Source organism: Nasonia vitripennis, chromosome 5, assembly GCF_009193385.2.
Source record: "Nasonia vitripennis strain AsymCx chromosome 5, Nvit_psr_1.1, whole genome shotgun sequence".
Lineage (NCBI taxonomy): Eukaryota > Metazoa > Arthropoda > Insecta > Hymenoptera > Pteromalidae > Nasonia > Nasonia vitripennis.
Genome location: NC_045761.1, coordinates 2,000,059 through 2,024,502, shown reverse-complemented (window position 1 = coordinate 2,024,502; position 24,444 = coordinate 2,000,059). Strand labels below are relative to the sequence as shown.

The 24,444-nt window shown below is 41.5% G+C and overlaps 3 protein-coding genes across 5 annotated transcripts in view; all 3 read left to right on the top strand.

The window, feature by feature from the left end:
- The first annotated feature begins 41 nt into the window (after positions 1-41).
- On the top strand, positions 42-7,882 carry LOC100122896 (neuroblastoma-amplified sequence). The gene is made up of 18 exons (XM_008203654.4): positions 42-167; positions 299-452; positions 526-760; positions 833-1,248; positions 1,322-1,705; positions 1,788-1,998; positions 2,074-2,294; positions 2,370-2,702; positions 2,771-2,976; positions 3,059-3,358; positions 3,447-3,783; positions 3,865-4,271; positions 4,336-4,635; positions 4,714-5,311; positions 5,383-5,788; positions 5,862-7,222; positions 7,296-7,424; positions 7,529-7,882. The coding sequence occupies exons 2-18, from the start codon at positions 363-365 to the stop codon at positions 7,802-7,804; spliced, it is 6,210 nt and encodes a 2,069-aa protein (XP_008201876.1). The 5' UTR covers positions 42-167; positions 299-362; the 3' UTR covers positions 7,805-7,882.
- Positions 7,883-8,021: 139 nt separating this feature from the next.
- Positions 8,022-10,555, top strand: LOC100120074 (COP9 signalosome complex subunit 2). Its single transcript, XM_003425240.5, has 9 exons — positions 8,022-8,411; positions 8,577-8,771; positions 8,852-8,977; positions 9,052-9,219; positions 9,297-9,471; positions 9,552-9,690; positions 9,762-9,978; positions 10,052-10,192; positions 10,279-10,555. Exons 1-9 carry the CDS (start codon positions 8,358-8,360, stop codon positions 10,396-10,398), a joined length of 1,335 nt encoding a protein of 444 aa, XP_003425288.1. The 5' UTR covers positions 8,022-8,357; the 3' UTR covers positions 10,399-10,555.
- Positions 10,556-19,440: 8,885 nt separating this feature from the next.
- The window catches only part of LOC100122873 (lachesin), a 139,226-nt gene continuing 134,222 nt past the window's right edge, over positions 19,441-24,444 (top strand). For 2 of the 3 annotated variants that reach the window (XM_008203652.3, XM_008203651.3), the window contains exon 1: positions 19,441-19,769. The gene's annotated coding sequence lies outside the window, so the exon portion shown is untranslated. The remainder of the gene's footprint in view (positions 19,770-24,444) is intronic. The other variant, XM_016986967.2, reaches the window with a different exon arrangement.

Genomic DNA, 24,444 nt, shown 5'->3' with positions numbered 1-24,444 from the left:
AGCCTTTCGACCAATCAGAGGAGCGTATAGCAGAAGTCTTTGAGCCTATCTGGCTGCAGTCTGGCATCACTGTTCGCGCTTATTACGCGGCAACTGCGTGTACAATTGCAAACGTCACTAACTGGCCACAACATATCTATATATAGTTCCATCACATCAAATTTTTTGTATGCTATAATTTTCTTTTAAATTCATATTTTAGTATTTTTTTATAGATGATGTAATTTTGAACATGCTGTGTATAACGTATGTTATGTCTTTACCTGTAAGTTTTCTAACCTCAAAATATTGACATTAGAACAATAACATACTGCTGATGTTTTCTGATACTTTGAGGATGTAGTATAGGCAATTGTTAAAAAATGAGTGACAAAAATGATGATCTAGAAAATGAATCAATTCTGTATGAAGTTTTGGAGTATTTTGTGAGAAAGCAAGAGCCAGAATTGACGGTAAACTTGATAATTTTTCAAGTCTAACCCTGTTATGCTTTTACGGAATAATTGCATAAATTTTAATTTTTAGAAATTCAAGAATGACACCGTAGCTCTGCCAACTCCAGGAACTATAAAAAATGCACTGCGATACCTTAATAACAGATATTCTTTGCCAGAGAGTATCTCACAACAGGTCAGTTATACATTACCATGGAAGTTTGCAATAGGAGATAGGGGACGTATTCTTGCTATTCTTCAAGAAAATATCATTGAGATCAGAAAGTCAAAGGATGAATATTCATCGATTGTTGGAAAAGCATCTGGTAATTTTCAATACCATTGTTGCAGAATTACAAATTTATAAATTTATTGAAACATTTGTGTTGTATTTACAGTTCCAAAAGATGCCTTTCCACAATGGCGTAAGCTTGCGTGGAGTCCAGATGGATCAATTTTAGCTCTATCATCCAGCAATGGCTATGTATCATTTTACAATTCATTTGGAAACAACATTTTTAATATAAGTCCTAAATCGGTTTCTCAAAATCCACATATTTTAGAAGCAGGTGATGCCACTGCTTCTATGATATTTAAAAAACCAAGAGTGAAAAGTGAAACTTGGGACTATGAGTTCATTAGAGTCACATATAGTGGCTTGCTCAAGTCTTATTGTATTTCTGCAAACAAATTCAGTGAAAATCATGAGTTTTCATTTGGAAACTTTTACAGAGATGGTGTTAATTCCGTTTCATACAGTGAAAAGCACAACTTATTCTTTGTTGCTGGTAATAGTGTTACCCAAACTTTAACTGTACGTATGCATATATATGATTTTAAAAATTGTATAGTGATGTTCTCGAATAAAACTACTATAAATGTTTTAGTGCATAGCTTCAGAAATTGGCTTGACCTGTTGGCGTACTCTAAATGATCATCCTTACTACAAGTTGTCAGTCTCTTCACAAGATATTGAAATTTATAAATCTAGTTTCTCCATATGGAATTTCATTCCAGTTATAAAAAATCGGACCCAATCTTTAATATTCAAAACTAGTATTTCTCCAAATGATAAACTAATATCATGTCTTCATACTGATGGTACAATCTCAATTTGGAGTGCACCAACATTAAAATTGCAAAAGCAGTGGAAACTTTTCGAGCAGCCAAATTACAATGCAATCAATCCAATAAAAACTATGAGATTTAAAAAGTCATTGAACAACGTTTCAGAGTATCAACCTTTGGATGTAGGCTGGTGGTCAGATAATGTAAGTACTGATTTATTTTGACAAAGTTTGTCCAAGACAGTAATTAAAATCTGTTGTTTAATTATTAAAATCTTATCTACAGGCTGTTATTATTGCAAGATATTCAGGCTCTGTTTCTGTTTGTTCAATTCATACTTTAAAAAATTTGTTAGGCACAAGTCCAGAATTTCTGTATAGTCATCCACAAATAGCAGAATTAGGTGAATCAAAAGGCTTTTTGTGTTTGGATTGTGAGGTTGTTGTTACAAGCACAAAGAGAAATAGAGATTCTAATGGTGAAAGTCCTGTTTCAGGTAGTGTTTTTGAAGCATACTCTTTTGTTATTGTTAGTCAGTTTCTCTGTATGTATGTTTAACTATTTATTTTAGAGCTTTCATCAGACAGTGAAAGGGATGATGATGAATCCAAACCAGCTACTCTTCTAAATTACACCACAAACTTGATGCAAAGTGCTCTATATTCCATAACAGATATAGAAAAATTCCAACCAAAAAGAAAAAAGTCGAGAGTCTTCCACAGAACGTATAGGCTCATTGGCCTTAAAAGTACCACACCAGAAGAATTATATTCCAGAAAAATTGAGATAGAGGTATAAAATAAATATTTGATATTTCTTTTTTAATCAGTACAAATTAAATAATTAAAACTCAAAATTTTGCCTCAGGAATATGAAGAAGCATTAAATTTAGCTAAAACTTACAATTTAGATCCAGATTTAGTCTATCAAACACAATGGAGAAAATCTGAGTTTTCAGTGAATGCTATACAAGAGCACTTGAGCAAAGTTAGCAAAAGATCATGGGTTCTAAATGAATGCGTATCTAGAGTACCTGAAACATTAGAAGCTACAAGAGAATTGCTCAACTTTGGACTTCGGGGGGCTAACTTGGAAACTTTAGTTGCTTTAGGCATCGAAGATAATGGAAAATTTACTCCTGCTGAAGATAATGAGGATGACGACGTTAATTCAGATGAAAACAGTCAACAATTAAAAAAAGTATATAAGGAATAGTTAAATATACGTATAAATCATTACACACATTGGTCATTTTATAAAATTTTCAGGTTCAAAAAATTAATCAAAAAATTGATGCCGCTACTAAAAATAGTTTAAATAAATCACAAAAGGAATTAATAAAATATCGAAAAAAACTTCTTGATCATTTGGATAAATTACAAACGTATGAAATCTTGTTAGAATCACCATCTAAGTTTGACAAGAAATTTTATGAAGAATTTAGACAATTGTCACCCCTTGAAAATGCTGTCAAGTATGTAATTTTTAAGTCAACTATCTAAATTTTTAAGTTCAAATTATTATAATAAATATTAAACTATCCTTGTGTTTTTAAGATTTGCTAAAAGTGGAAATTGTCAAGGAGTAGAAGTAATGTTTACATACTATGGAGCAAAACTAATACCTCATTGGTTAACAGTGATTAGTTTCTTCCCTGAAACTTTGAGCCCAGAGAAATATCAGAAACTATTACCAGAGTGTGATATCGAGGGTCGCTTATTTTTGCTGTTTCAGCAAGAATTACGACAAAAAGATTGGGTGGAAAGAAGTATATTTTCTGAAATTATAAGTTTAGAAAGCAACGATGACGATATAGAATTTATTTATACAGAAAAGACATCACTGTTAGCTTACAGGTAAAATATTGTGAACAGCTGAATATTAATAAATATAGATATCCTGAAAAATATGTTTAATAGTATAATTTTATTTTTCCTCTATTAGGAACAAAGAACTTACTCAGGATTTGTTACAAAAATGGTATATTGATCGTGCGTATGAAATTGAACGCGATAGCCGTTTGGTGGACAATGCATTGGCTTTAATAAATATTGGAAAGTCCCACAATATTGATGGTCTAGAAAAGTTGTTATTCGAATTAGAAACGCTAGACGACCTTGTATATAAAGTTGGCTTCGAAGACTTGTCTCTGACTAAAGTTGAGAAGTTAAGCGATCTTGAAAAGATCAAACTTCTGATGACAAAGTCAGATGAGAAAAATTTTGTAAATATTGTAAAAAGCATGTTATTACCCTACTCTAGACGCAGAAGACGATATATTGTAAGTACTACGCATACTATCATTCCGTAAATAATATACTCTCATATTTAAACAATTATTAATATTTTCTACTGTAACTAGAATGAAACTCTGGAAAAAGATTTACTTTATGATTATTTAGTACATTTAAGTAAAGACGATTTAGCGCTTCCAGTAAAGTTTTTTGAATCATTGAAAGTTTCATTTGATCCCGAAATACTTGATACCATTGAAAATGTGAGTGCTTTAGCTTTAGACTGCATTTACGCATGTACAGATGTAGAAATGTATCCAAAAGCAAAAGCTATTTTTGATGCTGCGGTAGTACACTCAAGTGGACGGGAAGATAGTAGCAAAAAATACAAAGAACTGGAAAAGGAATTAAAATGTCTGCAAATGCTTAATAAGTATGAAGTTAAAATTCCTCTGAATGAAGTAAGACAGAGCAAACAAAATTCTTTGGAGGCTAAAGCTCTTTTAGTCCAAATGAGTGAAAATCTAATAAACATGTGAGTATAAAATAATTGTCAACATCAAAGATAACATAGCTAATGATGATAATGTTATGTTCAGATATCCTATGCCTAATGAGAAAAATTGGTCTCAGCTCTTGAATGACATGCTTGATCTTCAAGAACAAATTTTTTCGTGTTTGGACATTGAAACTTGTTTTGAAATATCTATGGTTGCAAGATTGAAATCTCGATCAAAAACTGCTATTCAAGGATGTACTAATTTGATGGAAATGAAGAAAACTGGACGATCTCATTTAAAAGTTTCTTATGAAAGAGCAATCGATTTTATTTTAGAAGAAAGTAATAACTATTTCAATAATTCGAAGAGTCTTACAGATCCAGATATGGAACTTGCAAAGTATTACAAAATGTTCTTATACACTTTATCTTACATTTCAAGATAAAAATAATTATTAATGCTTTATTTTATTTACAGAGAATGTCTACAATTAATAACTGACAATGATGAACGTGTCAAAGAAGAATATGATTTGATAGAGTCACTACAAATTCTACATGAATTTCACATAAACATATTACCTCTTCAAGTCAGAATGACCCAAGATAGAATAAAGCTTATTGAAGATTGTTTAAATAGTCGAAATGATGCTTATAAAAGTAAACAAAAACTCATTAATTTATCGAAATATTTGAGGATAGAGCGAAAAAACAATAAACTCAGAGAAGCTAAAGTTTTAAATTTAATAGCAAAGAAAGCGTTTGAAAAGAAAGATTATAATTTTTCTTCTTCAACTGTACAGCAAATGATGAAAAATCATTACCAATCTGCTTGGAGTATAGCATTGGATTTAGCATACTGTGATGATTATAATGATTTGCCAATTCGATGGAACTGTATATGGTTTGCAATTAATAATGGATCAAGTGATATATTAGAAAACGCTATGAAACGAGCTAATCTGTTGAAAGTGCAAATTTTAAATTCTGATTTGAAAAAGTGGATGCCTTCAGAAGTTGAAAATTCGGAAGGAGAAGACAACACTGACAGTGATTTCACTGATGTATTTAGTACGGTGAGATATTTCATTATTTACTATCTATTCATTAATTTTTCTCATTTAAAATAAAATATTTTCGGTTATAGCCTCTATCAGAAAACAAAGAGTTTGTTCCTAAAATTGTTCAAACTTCTACAGAATTAGTTAAAAGTTCTGCTCAAATAGTAAAGCAATCTACTTTTGATTTGATAAAAAGCGCTGGAAACAAAAACTTTTGGACGTCAAAATTAAATTTTAATTTTGCTGGTACTGCACACAAAGTTACGGAAAATGAAATCATCGAAAAAAAGAAGCAAGGACCTTTACAGAAATTTCCTTGTTTTTATGAAACATTACACGAAAATTGTGGTGTAAGCGATTTAGATACAAAATATTCAAAATATTCTCAAGATGATTACAATGCCAAATTAAAACTTAGTCAAACTCTATTGCGAATTCTATTGTTAAGTGAGACTGCATCTTACGGAGCAGAAGTTAGCGATGTTAATCACTGTATGTACTTTTAATTATTTTAATTTTATGAGTTTTTTAATTAATTTCATCATAACATTTTTAAAATTTTCAGTGCTTCTAGAATGTGCAGAACATACTATTATAGAAGATTGTACTATGGGCCTAAGTTACTTATTAAATTTACCAGATGATTATTTACCCAGCATTACAGAATTTTTTGAAAATTTACCAAAAAACGAACTTTATTCCCAAATTTTAGCCTATTTTTGTGCAGTTAAACTTTACTCAAAGATGTTTCCTGAATCTGACAAAGTATTTTCATATGCTCCAGTTGAATTGATTCGTCATATGTCGAGTATAACAAATTCTAGCAATAATGAAGATGAAGTAAAATTAAAGAAACAGATCAATTCATTGATACAAAAGAAAGAAAAAATAGATGATAGATGTGAATCAAGTATTGAAAATAAGGAACTTGAGGAAAAACGTTTTGTATCTAAAGATATTGAAGATTCTGAAAAGAAAAAGTCGCCTCTAGATTATGTCCCTCCTTCAGAGGAAATTGACAACTGGGATGATAATTGGGGTAATGATACTAGTTTAAATGCAACAGAGTTTGAAGAAAAATCTAACGATAATAAAGAAGAAATAAAAACAAAGTCAATGCTAGATTACGTTCCTGCTAACGAAGAAATGAATGGGTGGAATAACGATTGGGTTAACGAATCAACTGAAAATGCAAACGGATTCGAAGAAAACTCTAGCGATAAGAAAACAGCAACGAACGAGAACTTGACTTTAGATTATATTCTTTCACCTGAAGAAACGAATGATTGGGGTGATTGGGGAGATACAAGTAAAGATGAAATAGGATTAGAAAAAAATTCTAATGATACAGGATCAGAGATAAAACAGAAGTCGGCATTAGAATACGTTCCTTCAGCTGATGATACAAGTGGTTGGGATAATAATTGGGAAGATGAAACGTTAAATGAACATTTAGTAGAATTAGAAGATCGTCCTAGTAATACTAACAATAAGTCAGAAACTGAAGGGCTATCAACGTTGGATTATGTTCCTCCAGCTAAAGAGAAAGATGAATGGAATAATTGGGAAGAAGAGTGGCCTGACATTCCTGAGTCTGTAAATGATAATGTTGAGAGACCCGATTCTGCGAACATGAACACTGAAGAAATTGCTAGTTCTTCAGAGTTGTCAATAGAACAACGCTATGAAATTTGTAAAGAAAACGTTTTAAACATTCAGACTATAGATGACTGCAAAAAGTTCAAAGACATGTTGCTACAGTGTCCAGATATTAATAATTTAAGTTTTGATGATGATTCAGAATCCAACTTAGCTTTGAGCATGATCATCAAAATGGCAAATATATGCGCAACTAGTAGTAATAGTAATGATACAGTTTTTCATGAGATCAAAGACTTCTTGTGTGAGGAATTGATACCTCGTGATGTAAGTAAAATTGTTCTCTAGTAACTATTAAATAATGTGCACTTTACTCATTAAAATTTTGTTGTATTTCTAGGTATTTGTTAAATTTCTTGAAGACAAAAGGGATTCCTTCTCTCTAGAACAATATATTTATTTGCAGTTGTGCTCTAAAGAATCATCGCTTCAAATAAAGGCAATTAATTGCATTAAAGATAATTATAAAGTAAGTAAAATTCTAGGATTGTATACCAATTTATTTATATAAACGTAAATGTATAACCATACATGGAAGAACAATACTTTTAACATACATCTTGTATATTTCAGACGTTAAATTTGAACTCTGCAATACTGGAAGAAATCTTTTTCAATAATCTTACTTCGTCGTTTAGCGTAAGCCACGAACTCTACTATCGCATCATAGAAGAAGTTTTCCTGAATCGTACTTTACCCGAAATCGAAGAGAACGTTAAATTGTTGATTAAAAATCTAGTTGAACAAAGAAATGTACCTCACGCGATTGCTTTGTTGAATCAATTGGAGGCGATACCTTCATCTTTAAGCACTTACGAAAATTGTTTTAAGCTTTTGTTACGAAAATAATTTTGCTGTAATCTTCAAGATTGTCGAACGATTTGAAGAAGTCCGGTTATACAAATATATACGATTGTTGTAATTTTTAAAAAATTGTTTATTTATTTTCCCATCAGCATTCGTAAAAACGTATATAGAGCAATTTAAATATTACATTAGTACATTACCATCATTGCGCGGAATTCCGCGAAAATCCGCGAGGATGCGCGCGGCGCGCTGAAGAGGAGAAAGATGGCCGCCGTAGCCGCGCTCGGCTGGAGTGCTGTGGACGAGGCCCGACGAGATTTTATTCGCGCATAGTTTGGCACAAATGTTATCGCGCTGTTACAAACATTGTCTAGCGACGCGCCTGGTGAACACTCCTTACCTTTTTTGCCCTCGTCCATCCGCGAGGGCAGAGGCAGAGATATAGCACAGGTGTGGAAAAAAGGATAAGACTAGGATATATTTGGTCGGCCGCAATAAAAGGAAAACACAATTGTCACGGTGCGCAAGGTAGATCGCAGCTCGGATTTGCGGATCTTTCATTGCTGACTGATAAGTGTTGCCGGAGTTTGCCGAAATGTCCGACGGAGAGGATGACTTTATGTGCGAGGAAGAGGAGGACTACGGACTGGTGAGTCGAATTTTCTTACTTAGCGTTTCGTTGAGTTTGGGCCGCTGTCGGCGTATAGGTTAGGTTCGCCGATTTTTGCATGGGATCTGTGTGTGTGCGGATTTTGTGCCATTTGCTCGCTGTTAGCGATGGATTTTACGAATCGCGGATTGATGGCTATTTTAGGAGTATTCGGAAGACTCGAATTCGGAACCGGATGTGGATTTGGAAAACCAATATTACAACAGCAAAGCTCTCAAGGAAGACGATCCCAAGGCAGCTCTGCAGAGTTTTCAAAAGGTTTTGGATTTGGAAGGAGGTGATAAGGGAGAATGGGGCTTCAAAGCTCTCAAACAGATGATTAAAATCAACTTCAAACTTGTGAGTAAAGCTTGGCGTAAAATAAATACCATGTGTCAAAGCTCAAATGTAAATGTTTAAAACTTTTTTTCTTGTTTTAGGGTAACTATAAGGAAATGATGACCAGGTACAAACAGTTACTCACATATATCAAAAGTGCAGTGACGAGAAACCACTCGGAAAAGTCGATCAACTCTATTCTAGATTACATTAGCACATCGAAAAACGTAAGTTTATATTTGGTTGATCTGTGTAAGCTCAATAATACATATGCGTACACTACTTTGCTGTGTCTCTTCAGATGGAACTATTACAAGATTTTTATGAAACTACGCTGGATGCTTTAAAAGATGCCAAGAATGATAGATTATGGTTCAAAACCAATACCAAATTAGGAAAGTTATATTTTGATAGGTCTGATTTCAATAAACTAGCTAAGATTTTAAAACAACTTCACCAAAGTTGTCAGGTGAGTTGACCAAAATTTTCCCTATTTTAAATTTATCCTTGATGTACTATGTCATTTATCAAATGAATGTTTTAAAGACTGATGATGGCGAGGATGACTTGAAGAAAGGCACTCAATTATTAGAAATATATGCATTAGAAATTCAAATGTATACGGCACAGAAAAATAACAAGAAACTTAAAACCCTGTATGAGCAAAGTCTTCATATCAAAAGTGCAATCCCACATCCACTTATTATGGGAGTAATAAGAGGTAAACTATTTTTATGATTTGCGTTATTATTTGTGTAATCCGAATATTAAAATAAAACACTACATTCATTACTTCAACAGAATGTGGAGGAAAAATGCATTTAAGAGAAGGAGAATTCGAAAGAGCACATACAGACTTTTTTGAAGCTTTTAAAAACTATGACGAGTCTGGCTCGCCCCGTCGAACTACGTGCCTAAAATATTTAGTTCTTGCAAATATGTATGTGTTAAAAGTTTTGAATGTAATAATTTAACCGAATCGTTTTTGAAATACGTGATTCAATTTTGCAGGCTAATGAAGTCGGGAATTAATCCTTTTGATTCACAAGAAGCAAAGCCTTACAAAAACGATCCCGAGATTTTGGCGATGACGAATTTAGTAGTCAGTTACCAAAACAATGATATAAATCAGTTCGAGTTGATCTTGAAACAAAACAGGAACAATATTATGGACGATCCATTTATTAGAGAACATATTGAAGACTTATTACGAAACATCAGAACACAAGTAAGCATTGACTTGTATGCATACCATGTATCAAGTGGAATATGTATTATTAACGATTTGATTCGATACTTAGGTTCTTATAAAGCTGATCAAGCCGTACACAAGAATTCACATACCCTTTATAAGCAAAGAACTGAATATCGATGCATCAGAGGTTGAAAGTCTGTTAGCATCTTGTATTTTGGATAATACGATTCGAGGGCGTATCGATCAGGTATAACACGTTTTTAGATACTTTGGATACTTGCTTTAAATAGTTTAGTTTGTCCAAAAATGACCATATGTAATTATTATTTCAAGGTGAATCAAGTGCTGGAGCTCGATAGGAAATCAGTGTGTGCTGCGCGTTATAATGCCTTGGATAAATGGACTACTCAACTGCAATCATTGCACTTAGCTATTGTGAATAAAATGTCGTAAAACATGGCTGCGAATAAAAATTAAGGTATAAGATAAGTCGTGTTTGTAAGTACCGATACATTATCGTCTCCGATACATGATTATAATAAAGCGCACTACGATATTTTCCATTTGCAGCCAGCCTTCTTTTTAATTTAACGTGCTCTAAGTATTCTTACTCGTGTAAATTTTTGTTTAACAGATCTTATAAAGATTTTAAACTCTTTATAAATGGCATTTTCTTTGTTTTTAGCCTCATAGTTTAAGATTTATAATGATATCCCCGTTCGTTTTTTTTTTCTATATTATTAATTTACTTTTGTTTCACCTCAAAGATAATAAAGTACTTTCATTATAATCGACGTTCTATTATGATTTATCTGGAAAGTCTATCGTTTTCCCATTCAACCTGCTTACCCAGTTAGACTATTATTTTCAACATTTACGATTCACACTTAATTAACAAGCCGTTTAATTAATTACACCGAAGATGGCCTTTCTGTTTGAGCCCGGTCTATTCTACTGTAGTATTGCAGATGATTAGCCTCGTTGTACCTTTGATTTTCCTGAAACACAATACAAAGCAAGGTTTGCTAATTATGTTCTCGGCTTTCGATCAATACGAGGTATTCTTGAGCGCTTAATCAATGCGATACTACGAGAAAATGATACTCTTTACTCGTCGTGAAAATAAACGGCAAGTAGATGCGTCCAAGTACGTCAAGACCGGCTCATCTTTCTCAAAACTTGAAACTTCATTAGCCTCTAAAATTATTCGATCCAAATCCATAATATGACGTTATCCGGCCCCATATGACGAGAAATCGACAATACGAAGGGTATACATATCGAATCCGCGCTCGCGCGCGTTCTTACGTACAAACATTTTCCCGTCGCCCGCGCTCTCGCACAAAGCTCGCCAAAACAGCCGGCGGCGGCGGCGTTGGCGAATAAAAAAACAACAACAACGGCCCTGTTCAATATGCTGAGTATACGCGTATAATATCTCTTGGTTTCTTTTATTTCCGTCTCTTTGTTCGGCGCCGACTCGGCCTTTTGTTCGCGCAGTAGCGCGTACTTGTAAAGTAGACACACGCGCACAGGTATCATTAAGGGTCGTCCGCGCGGCGACGAGATTCGGCCGTAAGTGCAGGTACACCTCTTTTTGATCTCCCGCTGGATTGCAGCGCTACACATGACCGTTTCATTACTCACTCCAGCGCTCCGCGGCCACTCGCCCTTTCTCTTACTCCTCCGCCGCGTCTGTTAACCCCCGCTTTCCATTTCAGCCCCGTACGGCTCCGACCCGCGAGCTGTTTATGCTCTCCCTCGTCCTCCTCTTCTTTTTTATTTTTTACACATACAGAGCCCGTACGCGCGCCTTTTTGCATGTAGGACGTCGGGCGCAATTTTTCAATGCGACAATGTTGCCCGTCATGTCAGTCAGCCGCGAGAAGATTAAAACTAGAGGGAGGTCGCGTATGAGCGAGAGAGGCCTGTTGCTGTATACGTGCGGTATGCGGGGAATAAAGGGCCGAGCGTTCTTTTTTTTACATTCCATTCGAAAATGCAAAGTGAGTAGCGGCTTAAGATGAGGGCTCTGCTTTTTCTCTCTTTTCTTTTCTCGTCGCGCGAATCAATCCGCGAGTGGATGGAGATTTTAATAGACATTTTTTCAGTGTAATTTTACTTACATCGGGTGAGACGAGCGCGAGATCTCATAACGAATTGAAATTATCAATTATCAAACTTTCATCGCGCGTTAATAAAAAATGATCCCTGAAATACGCTCGCGCGCACATGCAGCTTTTAGAAGACTGGAAGAGATTGAATTTTCCGAACAGATCGTCGCTTTCTCGCGTTACATTATCGAGTTTCGTGCGAGTAAAAAATTCACCTATTCGCACGCTAAATTAAACTTCGAAATTCGGTAACTCGAGCGAGTCGCAAGCCCTATGCGAAATTCAGCGAGTTTGCGTTGTATACGCGTATATATAGGTGCAATCGAACGAGTCAACGAGCGCGATCCAATCAAAGCCGCTCGTTCGAACATAAAAAAAGCTCGCATATCGTTCGCATCCCAATGATTGGAATAATAACAAGTCGAATCACAATCGACGAGGCTGTTGAAAAAATTCAAAAACTGCAGATATATATTCATCGTCGCTCGAGACTAGAGAAAAAGAGCGACCGCATTAGCGCCGATGGCGATCGATCGGACAACGCGCGTTCGTACGTATACGAGCCAAACGATTTTGCATTAGGCGAATGGGCTGCGCTTTTCCGCGTATCGTTCGGAGAAAACGATAACGGCCGGTTGTAGCTTTGTACATATACGGGCAACGAGTCCGAAGAATCGCCTTGGCGACAACTATACACTTACATCCACGCCTGTGCATCATTGTTACTTTCCATTGCGCGAGCTGCGTACACACACGTTTTATCTACCCTTTTCTATTCGTTCTCCTTTCCGAGAGCGTAATCGCTTCCTCGATCGGCGAGACCAAAGGGCTCGAATGCACTTAATCTTCCAGTAACTAATCCAGTCCGGCCCGTGAGCGCCGCACACGAGTCTTATATTGCTTTCTCCCGCCGCGTGCGCATCAGCACGGCACACAGGGGAGAGTGTAGCGCTCTCTCTCTCTCTCTCTCTGAGCACACACGAACGCGCTCTCGCATAAGTCAACATGCAGTATATCGCTCGAGCGCATCCTATACTCTCTCTTGCTGCGGAACGCATTCAAAATTTAACCTGCAAAGTATACATACATCTCTCCGTTGGCGCCTCCGCACACACACGCGGACGAGCCACGCGGGGGCGGCTAAAATTCGAAGCCGAAACTCTCTCTTGCGAGTGCTGCGCGCGCGAAAGAGCCAAAGTTGCACGTATATCCGGCTCAAAGCTGCCGCAACAACGCATCTAATTACCTGCGCCTCGCGCGCTCTGAATTTACATGCTGTTTGCTCGGCTGCGGGCCCGAGCTGTGCTATACGTGTATATATCGGGGGTGGCTCTCTCTCTCTCTCTCTCACCCGCGCTTCTATACACAGGTATACGCGTATACCTATGGGCTAAGGCGTCGGCCGATACAAAGGCGAGCGTGTCTCGTGTTCGAGCTGCATCGGCTCATGCATCTTTATGCGCGACACTCGACTACTGGCGTCGATTGGCGACGGACCGAACTCTCTCTCTCTCTCTCTCTCTCTCTCTATCTCTGTATACAGACCTGGAGGAAGCTTCTTCGGGGAGTGGCCCTGTTTGCCGGACTACTCTCTCTCTCTCTCTCTCTCTCTCTCTCTCTCTCTCTCTCGCGCAGGAATACGTTAGCTGTCGGCAGGGTTTGCTCAACTTTTCATGCGATGAGCCGTGAGCGCAGGGAGGAGCTGTTTGCGATTCCGGCGCTTTGACGCGCGCGCTGTGCTTTTACTGTGCGCGATCGGCGCAATATAACGCGTTAGCTACTATATCGCCGCTGTCTCGACGAGAGATATGAAATATACCCGTACTTGGAGATATGGAGCGTTGTGTGTAAGGGGGGCGGTGTAATCAGTGTGAAACGCTTCTTTTATGCACGACATCTTTTCTGTCGTGTTATACGAAAACGAGCTGAGGTTCCCGCGCAGCTCGTCGCTCTTTTATTCATTGGCGACGTCGCTGCTGCTGCTGCTGCTGTTGCTGCGATTTCTCGGGATGAGGGAAGGTTCTTCGTCGGGACAACGCCAATCTGTAATATTACTCAAAAAATGTTCCCTCGCCGTCTTTTAATAAAATGAGAACTGGGTGCAGCGGCTCTGAAAATTGTCGGTCGAAATTATACATCCGATGGATTGGCTCTCGGGGAAGTGGGACACGTTCGCATTTAACATTTACATATATGGCTTGAGATATCGAGATCTGAAAATATGTAAGTAATCGTGTTAGACATAATCCAGAAAAAAACACAATCGACAGCGAGGAATCTACGATATACGCAACCGCGCGAAGAGAAATATAAGGCAGCAGTAGGCGATAAAGCATAGTGTAGAAAACAAGGCGCAAAACCCGAGCCTCGGAAATGATCATCGGGTAATTGTAGTCGTAACCGCGCACCAGTCATTTTCACACATGCAGCGCAGTAGGAACGGCGATGAGCCGAGCGAGATAAAGCGTAATATATGTATACATATCCGCGCGGGCGAATCTTATCGCGAGCCGCCAATCGCGTAATTGCGCCGCTTGACGCTCCGCATATATAGCGTGAACTCTATATACAGCCGTATGCGCGAGTTGATTTGCGCGTCGTTAAGCGAGCGCCGCCGCCGTCTTTTGATCGCTTCTTCCCAATCACACAGCACGTGTAATATTACAAAAATGTATTGCAGAAGCGTCGGTACACAGATCGAGTGCAATAGCATCATAGAAAGCGGCAATCGGACAAACTCGCCGCCGCGCGTAATCATTAAACAGACCCGTATCGGCCGCGGCGTTAATATCCGACCTATAGGCGCGTTTGCCGGCAGTATAGACCGCAATTACATCATTCCGACGCGGTATCAAGCTCGAAGTGGCTCCGCAGCGCTCGAAGCTTGAACAACGCCAAGCGGCAACTTATAATTCAGCTCTATTACATATATACATATAGTATTAGGTACACACATTCACACGAGAGAGTCAATTAACCACCGGCTAATTAGATTCGATGAATTATGAATCGCGTACAGCACAGCGGCCCATATATCGTATACTTCCAAAGGTCGCAATGAATGCACATTTACGTGAGCGAGCGCGAGCTGGCAGTCGTATACATCGCGCGCAGCGCGCTTGTAAACAACCTGCCGAACATGATCGACGTGACCCTCCTCGCGTCGTGGGAGTTATACGTGCAGCGGCGGCCGGTTCGGCCGTGTGTAATAACTTCGTGTTCCGATGAATTAAAATTGATCGCGCTGCTCTGCAGCGATGCAACCGAGTTTTCGCCTGTATTTATTATATACATGCGAGAGCGTACAGCGTGCGGATGAATTTCCGGTATACTGTTTGTCGCAGCGCGCTCGCAGTATTGTTTTTAATTACGCGCGAGAGCCAAGTGCTCGCGCGCGCGTATATGTATATATACTTTTTGCGATTCCGTCGCGGCATTGTCGCGTTGGATTTCAATTAATTTCTTTATTTGCAGCCGATGGCCAATCGCTAATTGTTATGGCCGCGCAACACGCCCTGGTATATCAATATGCGATGTATGTATATACTTTTGATTGTACGTATCGGCTTTGGAATTATATGTTATTAATTCGGCTGAGCCAACATGACTCGGGCTTCGAAAAGTTTGTTGTATCGGCGATAAATGAGTGATTCTTTGAATACATAAGAACCTATCCGCAAATAATAAGCTAACAGAGCTCGAACGCAGCTTTTCTTAAAAAAAGCTGAAAACACCTGGAGACCACTTTGGCTCCGGGCTAAGCCTGTCGGCCGCACAGGTATACGCATCCACAAATTCTGATTTACCTATACGAGATCCCGACCACACCGGCTGGCCCTTATCCCGTATATATATATATATATAGACACTCTCAGGAGGGTTACACGCCTGCTTGGAATTTTAATGAATCAGCCGAAGCGCCGCGCGCGGCCTCGAATTTTCGGTCATTCGCATGTGCGCGCGCGCGACTGTACATATTTTATTAATACACACCGCGCCGAGCAACACACGCCCGCATTTTCGAGTGTATTACTTTCTTTACGGGCTCTCCACTCACGTATACACATCGACCTTTCTTCCGCGCGTCTCTATCTCTCTCTCTCTCTCTCTCTCACTCGATTTTTTGCGGCCGCTCTTATCGATTCCTTCGCGCAACGCGCGCAGAGCCGTTTTTCGTCGCTCTCGCGAACCGATAAGAGCGGCCGGGACTATGGGCGCGAGGGAGCGAATTATTTATTCGGAAGCGCGAAAGTGGCCACAGGGTCCGGCAAAATTTACATCTATGCGCATTAGTGTGCGTTATATAAGGACTCGAAAGATACGTACTCTAAATCTTACGGGTTTACTAGGTTTACTATGACGCGGGCGAGATGTATGTATGCAAATCGACGCGTTATCCAACGGCGTCGGAGGTATGAATGCACGATATCTCTCCGCAGCCGCTTGGGTTGCTCTCCTATTCCATATACATATGGATATGCTCTTTGTAAACAAAAACGAAAACGGCCGCGAGAAAAGGTAATCCGGAAGATCTGAGTCATTTCAACTTATATTCCGAACTTTAACGGATAAAGTTCTAGCGCGAGCGGTAGTATCATACGCCGGAGTCTGAATAAACCCGGAAGCCATATCCAGCTTCGCGATTATCTTTTCCAACTCGGCCGAGTGTGTTTACGTACACGTAATTCGCTTTTCGGTGTATAATACGCGGATCGAAAGTATCCTCTATTTTTTCACACGCAGCCGCAATCCAATCGCGCGAGCAGCAGTATAGCACTGATGTGTGGGTGTGTGTGTGTGTGCAGCATGTTAGCCTCTCTGACGCGTGGGCGCAAAGCATTCGACCCGGTTCTCTTTGAGCTTTGTTGCCTTGGCAAGGGTAAATTACGATATTTGGTACGAACTACTCCCCCCCCCCTTGCCGGCTCTCTTTGTTCGGCGCTCAATCCGCGCACGCTGCAGCGTAAACGATGCAAGTAATGAAATTTCCACGAGCCCGGCTCTTAAGTTTCGCGCTACTACTGCGCCGCGAGAAATTCAAAGTATCTCGCTGCGCTGCGGCCTATATCCGCGCTGCGATCGAACTATAACACACGCGTATACACTAGCTTTGCTTCTAATGGTCCGACTATATGCGCGATTATTGTGGGAAACGTTGAGTAATTAGTAACGATACTCGCGCCGCGCAGTAGTAGTAGTCGACCTGCAAACCGCGTTTCCGGCAAACGCGCCGCGCGTAATATAATCGTCTACAATCGACTCGGTGGTAGTGGAGAATAACAAGAAATCGATTCGCTTAATTTTCAAGTGGCCTCGGGCCGCAGCTCTCTCACGAGTGCGCCGCGCGCTGATTTTCTCCGGGAAATTAATTATTCTTCGCCAGAGCCAGCCGTGGTATAGCTGCATTTGCTTCGGCCTCGATATTATATAAGCTGCCGCTGGAAATGAAAGATGTCGACTTTATTTTATTCGATTTTGATGACGTTGAATCGAACAAGATAACGTTAACGTTCCATATTCCGAGGTCCGCAGCTAATCGGCAACTCCGCATATAGAAAAAAAAAAAAACCCCGATACGATCGTAATCGTAAGTGCTCGGAAAACCAGCTTAGCTATATTAATCCGCGCGTAAAAGCCCCGGTTCGACGCATAAATAATGCAGAATCCTCGGAACGTTTTCGCGGCCGCCCCGATCGAGAGGGAGTACGAGAAAAATACCGTGGGGGGGATCGTAGGGCTCTGCAGCGCAGGGAAGTTGTAAAATTAATCGGAACGCCGAGAACGCACGTACGCCGGCGTTCGATTCGTCATGAGTACGTCGGATTTTCGCGTAACGAGAGACGAGTGAGATACGAACGCGTATCCGACGATCGCGAAAAGGATAATATACTCCGACGTTTGACGCTCGTTACGGGCGTTTCGAAAACGCGAGCTTTGTCAAGATTAAATAACTCTGGTCTAAGCCTGCGAAAAAGTGTACTACAACAGAGAGGAACAGTCGCAGAGAGAGAGAGAGAGAGAGATACGTGTGCTCCGGAGGGGATTGAAATGCCGTTAATGCACTCTTCAAAACTAAAAGGCTGCGGTAGTTGCTGACGCGGATGTAAGTAATAGATAGGTCGAGTAATTGCTTCACTTAACGAGAAACACGTTCGACCCCCGGCTCGTCTGTCGGTTGCCTCCGCCGCTACGGGACGAAATATACTTCGCGCCGAGAGAAAGAGAGATATCTATAGAGAAGCCTCGCACGAAGCGTTTATTTTTTTTATCTCCATCGAATATATACACATCAACGTCCTCCGGATTCGAATTGCCGCAGAGTAGAGCTGCGCGCGCGGTTGGCTGCAGTGTATAGAGCGCGGGAGAGAGCTTCGAGTGTCTGTTAAGCAAGCAAGCGACGTGAGAAGCGGGCAAACTCATGACAAACAATCGCCCTGTATAGCGGAGGACTGAAACTAAACTAGTACTTGTTTTTGAGTGCTCAATTCATACCCATTCGCTCGCTGTACTCCGGCCGTCGTTCGTTCGGCTTGCAGTATATGAAAAATTCTCCCAACTCCTATATCCCCCTCATTCGTCTGGATCTCTAGTCTATATACATCAGCGGAGCTCATTTATCGCGGCGTTGCGCGCCCGGAAGAGCCTCGTGGAAACAATCAGGCCAGAGACGCGCATAATGGAGCGCTTATAGGCGCGCTTTTGTCTCGCGAGCGGCCCGCAGATATTATCAGCTAATTATTTCGCGGATCTGGTATTGACCGGCCGGCTAGTTTTTTTTTTTTTTGTTATGGCGTATAAGGGGGTAGACGCGGGCGGCTCCTTATCGATCAAACGAGCTTCGCGTGCGGGGTGACCCGGTCTGCGTTTGAAAAGAGAGACCGAGGATGGTTTATTCATTTGTTTAATTCGATTTCGCCTCGGTCTGACCGAACGCGGACTCTTCTACTTATTGAAAGCCGAGTAAAAATGCAGGTACTCGCGTGAATACTGCAAGTTTCGAGTGTTTACTTAGTCGACAGAGCCAAACTCGATGCGTCGATTATGCAAAGCCCGCGATAAATTAGCCAACGTCAGAGCCAAGAGCAAAAAGGAAAAGAAAGTTTTCTCCGATAGAAACTCCGATCTCTAATGACCGTACAAATGATCGTCGACAATCACAACGCAGACGTACACGCCGGTTGATTTTCGGGGTATAGCAATCTTTGACGCCCGCCGCGAAGGCTCGAGCGCAGAGGAGTAGGGGATGTGGGCGGGCAGCTGCGCGCGCCCCCGGATCTTCCCGCGGCGTTCAACGCTCCAACGTCAGTCGCGGCTGCTGCAGTCTCGCGCGTTAGCCCGCACGCTTCGCACCGGCGCGCGAGTGCGACTTGCCTCCCTCTCTCTTTCTCTCTCTCTCTCTCTCGAGTGCTTACTTATATATATATATATATATATATATATATATATATATAGACAGGTACATGGTGCGCGTGTCCTTCCTCGAATCGCTTCGATACATACTTTAGCTGCAGTTTTCTCCGAGAGAGGATGAGGCCCCGTAGCAGATAGCGAACGTCCGCCTTTGCCCTTAACCGCGCGCGCGCGTGTGCTTGTTGACTCTGTATAACACGGATATAAGTATACTCGCTGCTTCTCGTCGTGACTGTTGATTGTTGTGCCGCTGTCGAGGAGAGTGTCAGTGCGAGGGACGACGGTTGGAACCGGCTAACTGTGAGTATACGCGGCTTTAGGTTAGGTTTGAGGTTAGTTTTTTTATTTGTGTCCTTGAGCGCGGCACCGCACGTATCGCCGGAAATGCACAGTTGTAATCGGTGTACGAGTGTTATTCGAGACTCGGCCTCTCGAGTGTATGCCGCTTCCCTATACACGGGATGGATTTTAACGTATGCAGCCATTGTTTAGATTTCGACGAAATGTCAATGCAGCGTGAAGCTAGTGCTTAGCCAGTGGAAAATCAAACAGCGCGTGTGACTGTTGGGAAGCGCGCGGTTTCCGATAGAAATTCTCCTGTTTATGATTGTTATTAATGGATTCGCGCGTCTACACCGTGATATTGAAATTATGCGTATTTTTCGTTAAATAATAACCGTACTTATCCGATTAAACGAGAGATATATATATATTTTTTTTTCTCCATAATGCACTGCGCAGCGTATTACCGTCGGAGTTTATTTGACGAAAATTTTTAAAATAATCAAAAACACGTAGCTTTAATGTATCGCGTATGACTGTAACTCGAGCCATTAATTTCGAGCGAGTTATTAATGAAAAGTTGATTATGCAGCGCGTATGCTAATTGGGCACATAACATTTGCTATATAAAACGAAAAGGACAGCTCTGTAATGCAGATGAGAGACACATACGCACCCGAGTTGTAAGTGCAATGAAATATTGCGCTAAAATATCGCCCCCTCTGTTGGATTTAAATTATTTGATAATTACGCGCGTACAAATTGTTTCGACGCGAAAATTGGCCTGTCTGGCAAAAAAAGGACAGTCTATAAGCGACGCTACTTATACACGGGAATAATAGGTCGCGAGCGTCACGAGCCGCAATTTAAGAAGCCCTTTTCGGCGTCTTTGTTCTCGCAAGGCTTATCTTCCGGCAGCTTATTTTGTGTATACATCCCCCCGCGCGCGATTCTCCGCAATCTCCGTCGGCGTAACTTTCCTCGTTAAGAAATCCGCTGAATGAAGGCAAGTTTTTCACACAGCAGATCGCCCGGGCACTAGCGCATTACATCCGACTACGCTTATCTGATCCGAGGCGAATGGCACACAACAGGAGTCATTTCGGCTGCCACCTGCAGCCTCTAATTAAAACTTTTATTACGCGCCGAACAAACGCGCGCGAGCGGCTGCTTCGACGGCCGAAACTTGCGGCTATCGTTGACGGGGCTGCCTCGCGTATACGGCGCGTCGCCTCCTCTCTAAGTACGGCGTATACCAATTACCGCGAGCCCTTATTTGCGTATGTATAGAGCAGTCCGGTGCGCGAACTTTGCGATGGAATTTTCAAAGCTCGTAAAGGCTCGAAAATCCGCTGCGTCCCCTCGTCGAGTCGAGGAATTAAAGCTTCCAAGATCTTTTTCGGCATCGCGACACACGTGTTTGCATGTTTCGTTGTTTGCGGCGAATATGAGCCCCGCTCGGGGAAATTGAAAGGGATCGCGACTAGTAGGAAAAAAAGGCGCCGCTGGCGTTCGGTTTGCCGGATTTTTCCTCGATGCGAGAGGCGGAGTCGGATAATACAATAGTCTTCCGATTCCATCACGTGTCGCGCGGGGAGAGGGGCGACGACGAGCGACTTTTGGGGTTAGCCGATTGGGATCTGGCTCTTGAAAATGGCATTACCGCGCGCGAGGAGAGAGTTTGCTCGAGATGTGTGCGAGAGATAAGGCCTGCGGCGAGGAGAAACTTTTCGAGGGCTGTTCCTCTTTCAGTCGGCGCCTATTTGTTTCTCCATCAGCTCTGATCTTTCCGATATGTGTATCGGGACGGACGTGTTAAGCCAATTTAATCCGCGTATACATCGCTAATGAATGATGATCGAATGGAAAGTGAGCTAATTTAATTCAATTTAATTAGTATATATCCATATGCGCATCGACTTTGCCCCGATTGATCATTTATTAATAATTGCTCATCTCCCTGATGATGCTGCGCTCGCGAAGCCGGGCAAAGGCAAAAAGATTCTCTCTTCAAAAGAGAGCCCATATGTAGGTCAACGATTTTGCACAGCGAGACAGACAAAAGAATCTCGTATGCGCAGAGAGAGAGAGAGAGAGAGAGAGAGAGAGAGAGAGAGAGAGAAAACAAATAAATTGTATGAATTGATCGGAATCCATCCAAAAGTGCGCGCCAACACATTTTCATATTTAAAAGCAGTAAATAACGGGCCAGATTCAATGGCTGCCAAAACGAATAGTCGAAATAGCTTAAGCAGCGCGATTACGTAGGTGTATACTCTCTCTCTCTCTCTCTCTCTTTCTCTCTCTCTTTCTCTCTCTCTTTCTCTCTCTCTCTCTCTCTCTCTCTCTCTGGCGAGGCATTGGTTTGGCAATTTGCAGATTTCGAAGCTCCCACGCGCTCGCATTATCGGCCGGTGTATCCTCGATATTCGTGCTGCAACCTGTGCTGTGCTGTATGTGCGCGCGAAAGCGAGGGACCGACTCTATATGCCTTTGGACGGCTAACGGAATTAACAGCGCATTGAAAATGTACGGCCAGTCGATACGTAACTACTTGATAATGTAATTCTCGAGATGGAGGAAATACGCAATTCCGCGAGTTACGTCGCCCAAGTCATCTCTCTCTCTCTCTCTCTCTCTCTCAGTTCGTATATAGGCGATTGAAAATACTCTCTCTGCTCGGCGGCAGCAGCTGGACTCTAATGCCGCCCTGGACTCGCGCTCTGGGATATTGCTTGAATACACTTTCGAGTAATTTCAGGGATAGATCGAAAATTACCCTATCGGATGCCGTCCACGGATTGCATCTTCGCAACATGTATGTTGCGTATTTCTTTTCGTATAATCGAGTGTATTAAATTTCACACGGGATGTTGTTACATGTATTTTTGGAAAAATCCATTTTCTATAATCGTGAAAATCGTTATCGGAGGCGGCAAACTGCTACGGAATTATATCTTCAGCCGAGCACACGGAACGTCGAATTTTTGGCAGGTGCCGATATCGTCCTTTATCTTTATCCGAGAGAGCTTCACGACGTCTGCACTGTCGAGGAACGACCTGATGGCTGGCCTACTTTTTTTCTACCTATTAGCAGTAGGACTGGCCGGTTTTATTGACGAGCCGTCCACGCGTGCCCTGCATGCGCCGAGAGTCGACGATTTTTTGGGAATATTCACAATGACGTTTTCAATTATGCTTTTTTAAAAGTGCACACAATCTCGGGCTCGTGGCGCGCGTGGGTCGGCCAAATTTAGAGCTCGGACGTATCGATTTAGCCCGTATCAAATTTCATCTAAAAAAAAGCCGCCGATATCTACACTTGTAGCAATTCGGCGCGCTTGCAGCGGAAAAAAAGTCACTCGCCGCACGCGCGCGGATAATCGAGTCGTTAATATTATATTACGTCGCTGCAGGTCTTAACGATACTTCTTCTCTCTCTCTCTCTCTCTTTGCTAAGGATAATAAAAGTAATGCCCCCTCGTAAAAAGTGGCCCGCGCGAGCGCGCCGCACAGTGTATTCAACGCGACGGCCTCTTTCATGGGACTTTCCAAGTGTTTTTTCGGAGGAGGGGGCAAGCTCGCCGCCCGAGAGCTTTTATGATTATAAGGGCACGTGCTTATTACAGAGCGGGGCACGAGGCCCTCTCTAAACAGGCCGTTCGCGCGGCCGATTGTTGCTACTCCTTTTCTCTTCCCTCCGCCGGATCCCTTTCGATCGGGAGCTGCGCTATACCGCTTGTCTGCTTCCCGGCTGCGTCGATGCCTTTTGTCTTGCGCGGGAAACTTCTTCCTCAGCTTGCGCGCGTGTATGTGTGTTTTTGTTTCTTTTTCTTTCGGAATTCTTGCCGGGATTGCGTTTCTTCTTTCCCGGCTTTTTTTTTTTGATTCAGATCTCTCGGCGGAAATAGAGAGCGTCGGAAGATCATAATTTTATTTTTTTTCCTCCCTCTCAAATTTATGTATTGGCTTGGCGCGTCGAGACGTCGAAATTACGCAAGTTTCGCTCCATCTCTCGATAAGCCGATTCGCCGCGGGAGGAAAAAGCAGAGCGTAACGAGCGCGCGGCAGCGCCTAAGAAGATTACACGTTGAATTTTAAAAAGTTGACCACCGCCGCCGCGCTCGTTTTTGTTATTTAACGGAAACTTACCGATGTATCCCGAGGGAGAAGAGAGAGAATTTTTCTCCGAGCGTCTACTCGCCGGGGCTTGAAAATATTTAAGCGTTCGAAACTTTCGAACGCTACTACAGCAGTAGCGAGCGAGCCTTTTTCCCGAACGGGTCACGCTCTATGCGCGGGTGAAAAGAAAAAAACAAAGTCGCAAACTATATCCAATTCGACGCTCGCGCGTAAAAGCGTCGGCTTATCGACTGCATCATTGATATCGGCATCAGCGGGATGATCGGCAGCCTTCCGGCCATAAAATTCATTCGTTCGTTCTCCGGAATAATTTTCAACGGGCGAGCGCGCGTCACTGCCTAAAAGTGCACGCATTCAATTAATGCTCCGCGCGAGAGAGAGTAGTATTCGTATCGCTGGACAAACAACAAACATCGAGAGAGAGAGAGAGAGAGAGAGAGAGAGAGAGAGAGAGAGAGAGAGAGAGAGAGAAGAAGGAAAAAACAAACGGACATGCAGATCGACGCGTCGCATTGTTTATGTTCTCGCGAATAACCGTTTAGCCCATCTG

Bases quoted from the DNA above. Each gene is read 5' to 3' on its own strand.
- LOC100122896 (XM_008203654.4), top strand. From the start codon at position 363: ATGAGTGACAAAAATGATGATCTAGAAAATGAATCAATTCTGTATGAA. The intron at 4,636-4,713 runs GTATTACAAAAT...TTTTATTTACAG, and splicing joins CCAGATATGGAACTTGCAAA to AGAATGTCTACAATTAATAA. The intron at 7,425-7,528 runs GTAAGTAAAATT...TGTATATTTCAG, and splicing joins GCATTAAAGATAATTATAAA to ACGTTAAATTTGAACTCTGC.
- LOC100120074 (XM_003425240.5), top strand. From the start codon at position 8,358: ATGTCCGACGGAGAGGATGACTTTATGTGCGAGGAAGAGGAGGACTAC. The intron at 8,978-9,051 runs GTAAGTTTATAT...GTGTCTCTTCAG, and splicing joins ACATTAGCACATCGAAAAAC to ATGGAACTATTACAAGATTT. The intron at 9,979-10,051 runs GTAAGCATTGAC...TTCGATACTTAG, and splicing joins TACGAAACATCAGAACACAA to GTTCTTATAAAGCTGATCAA.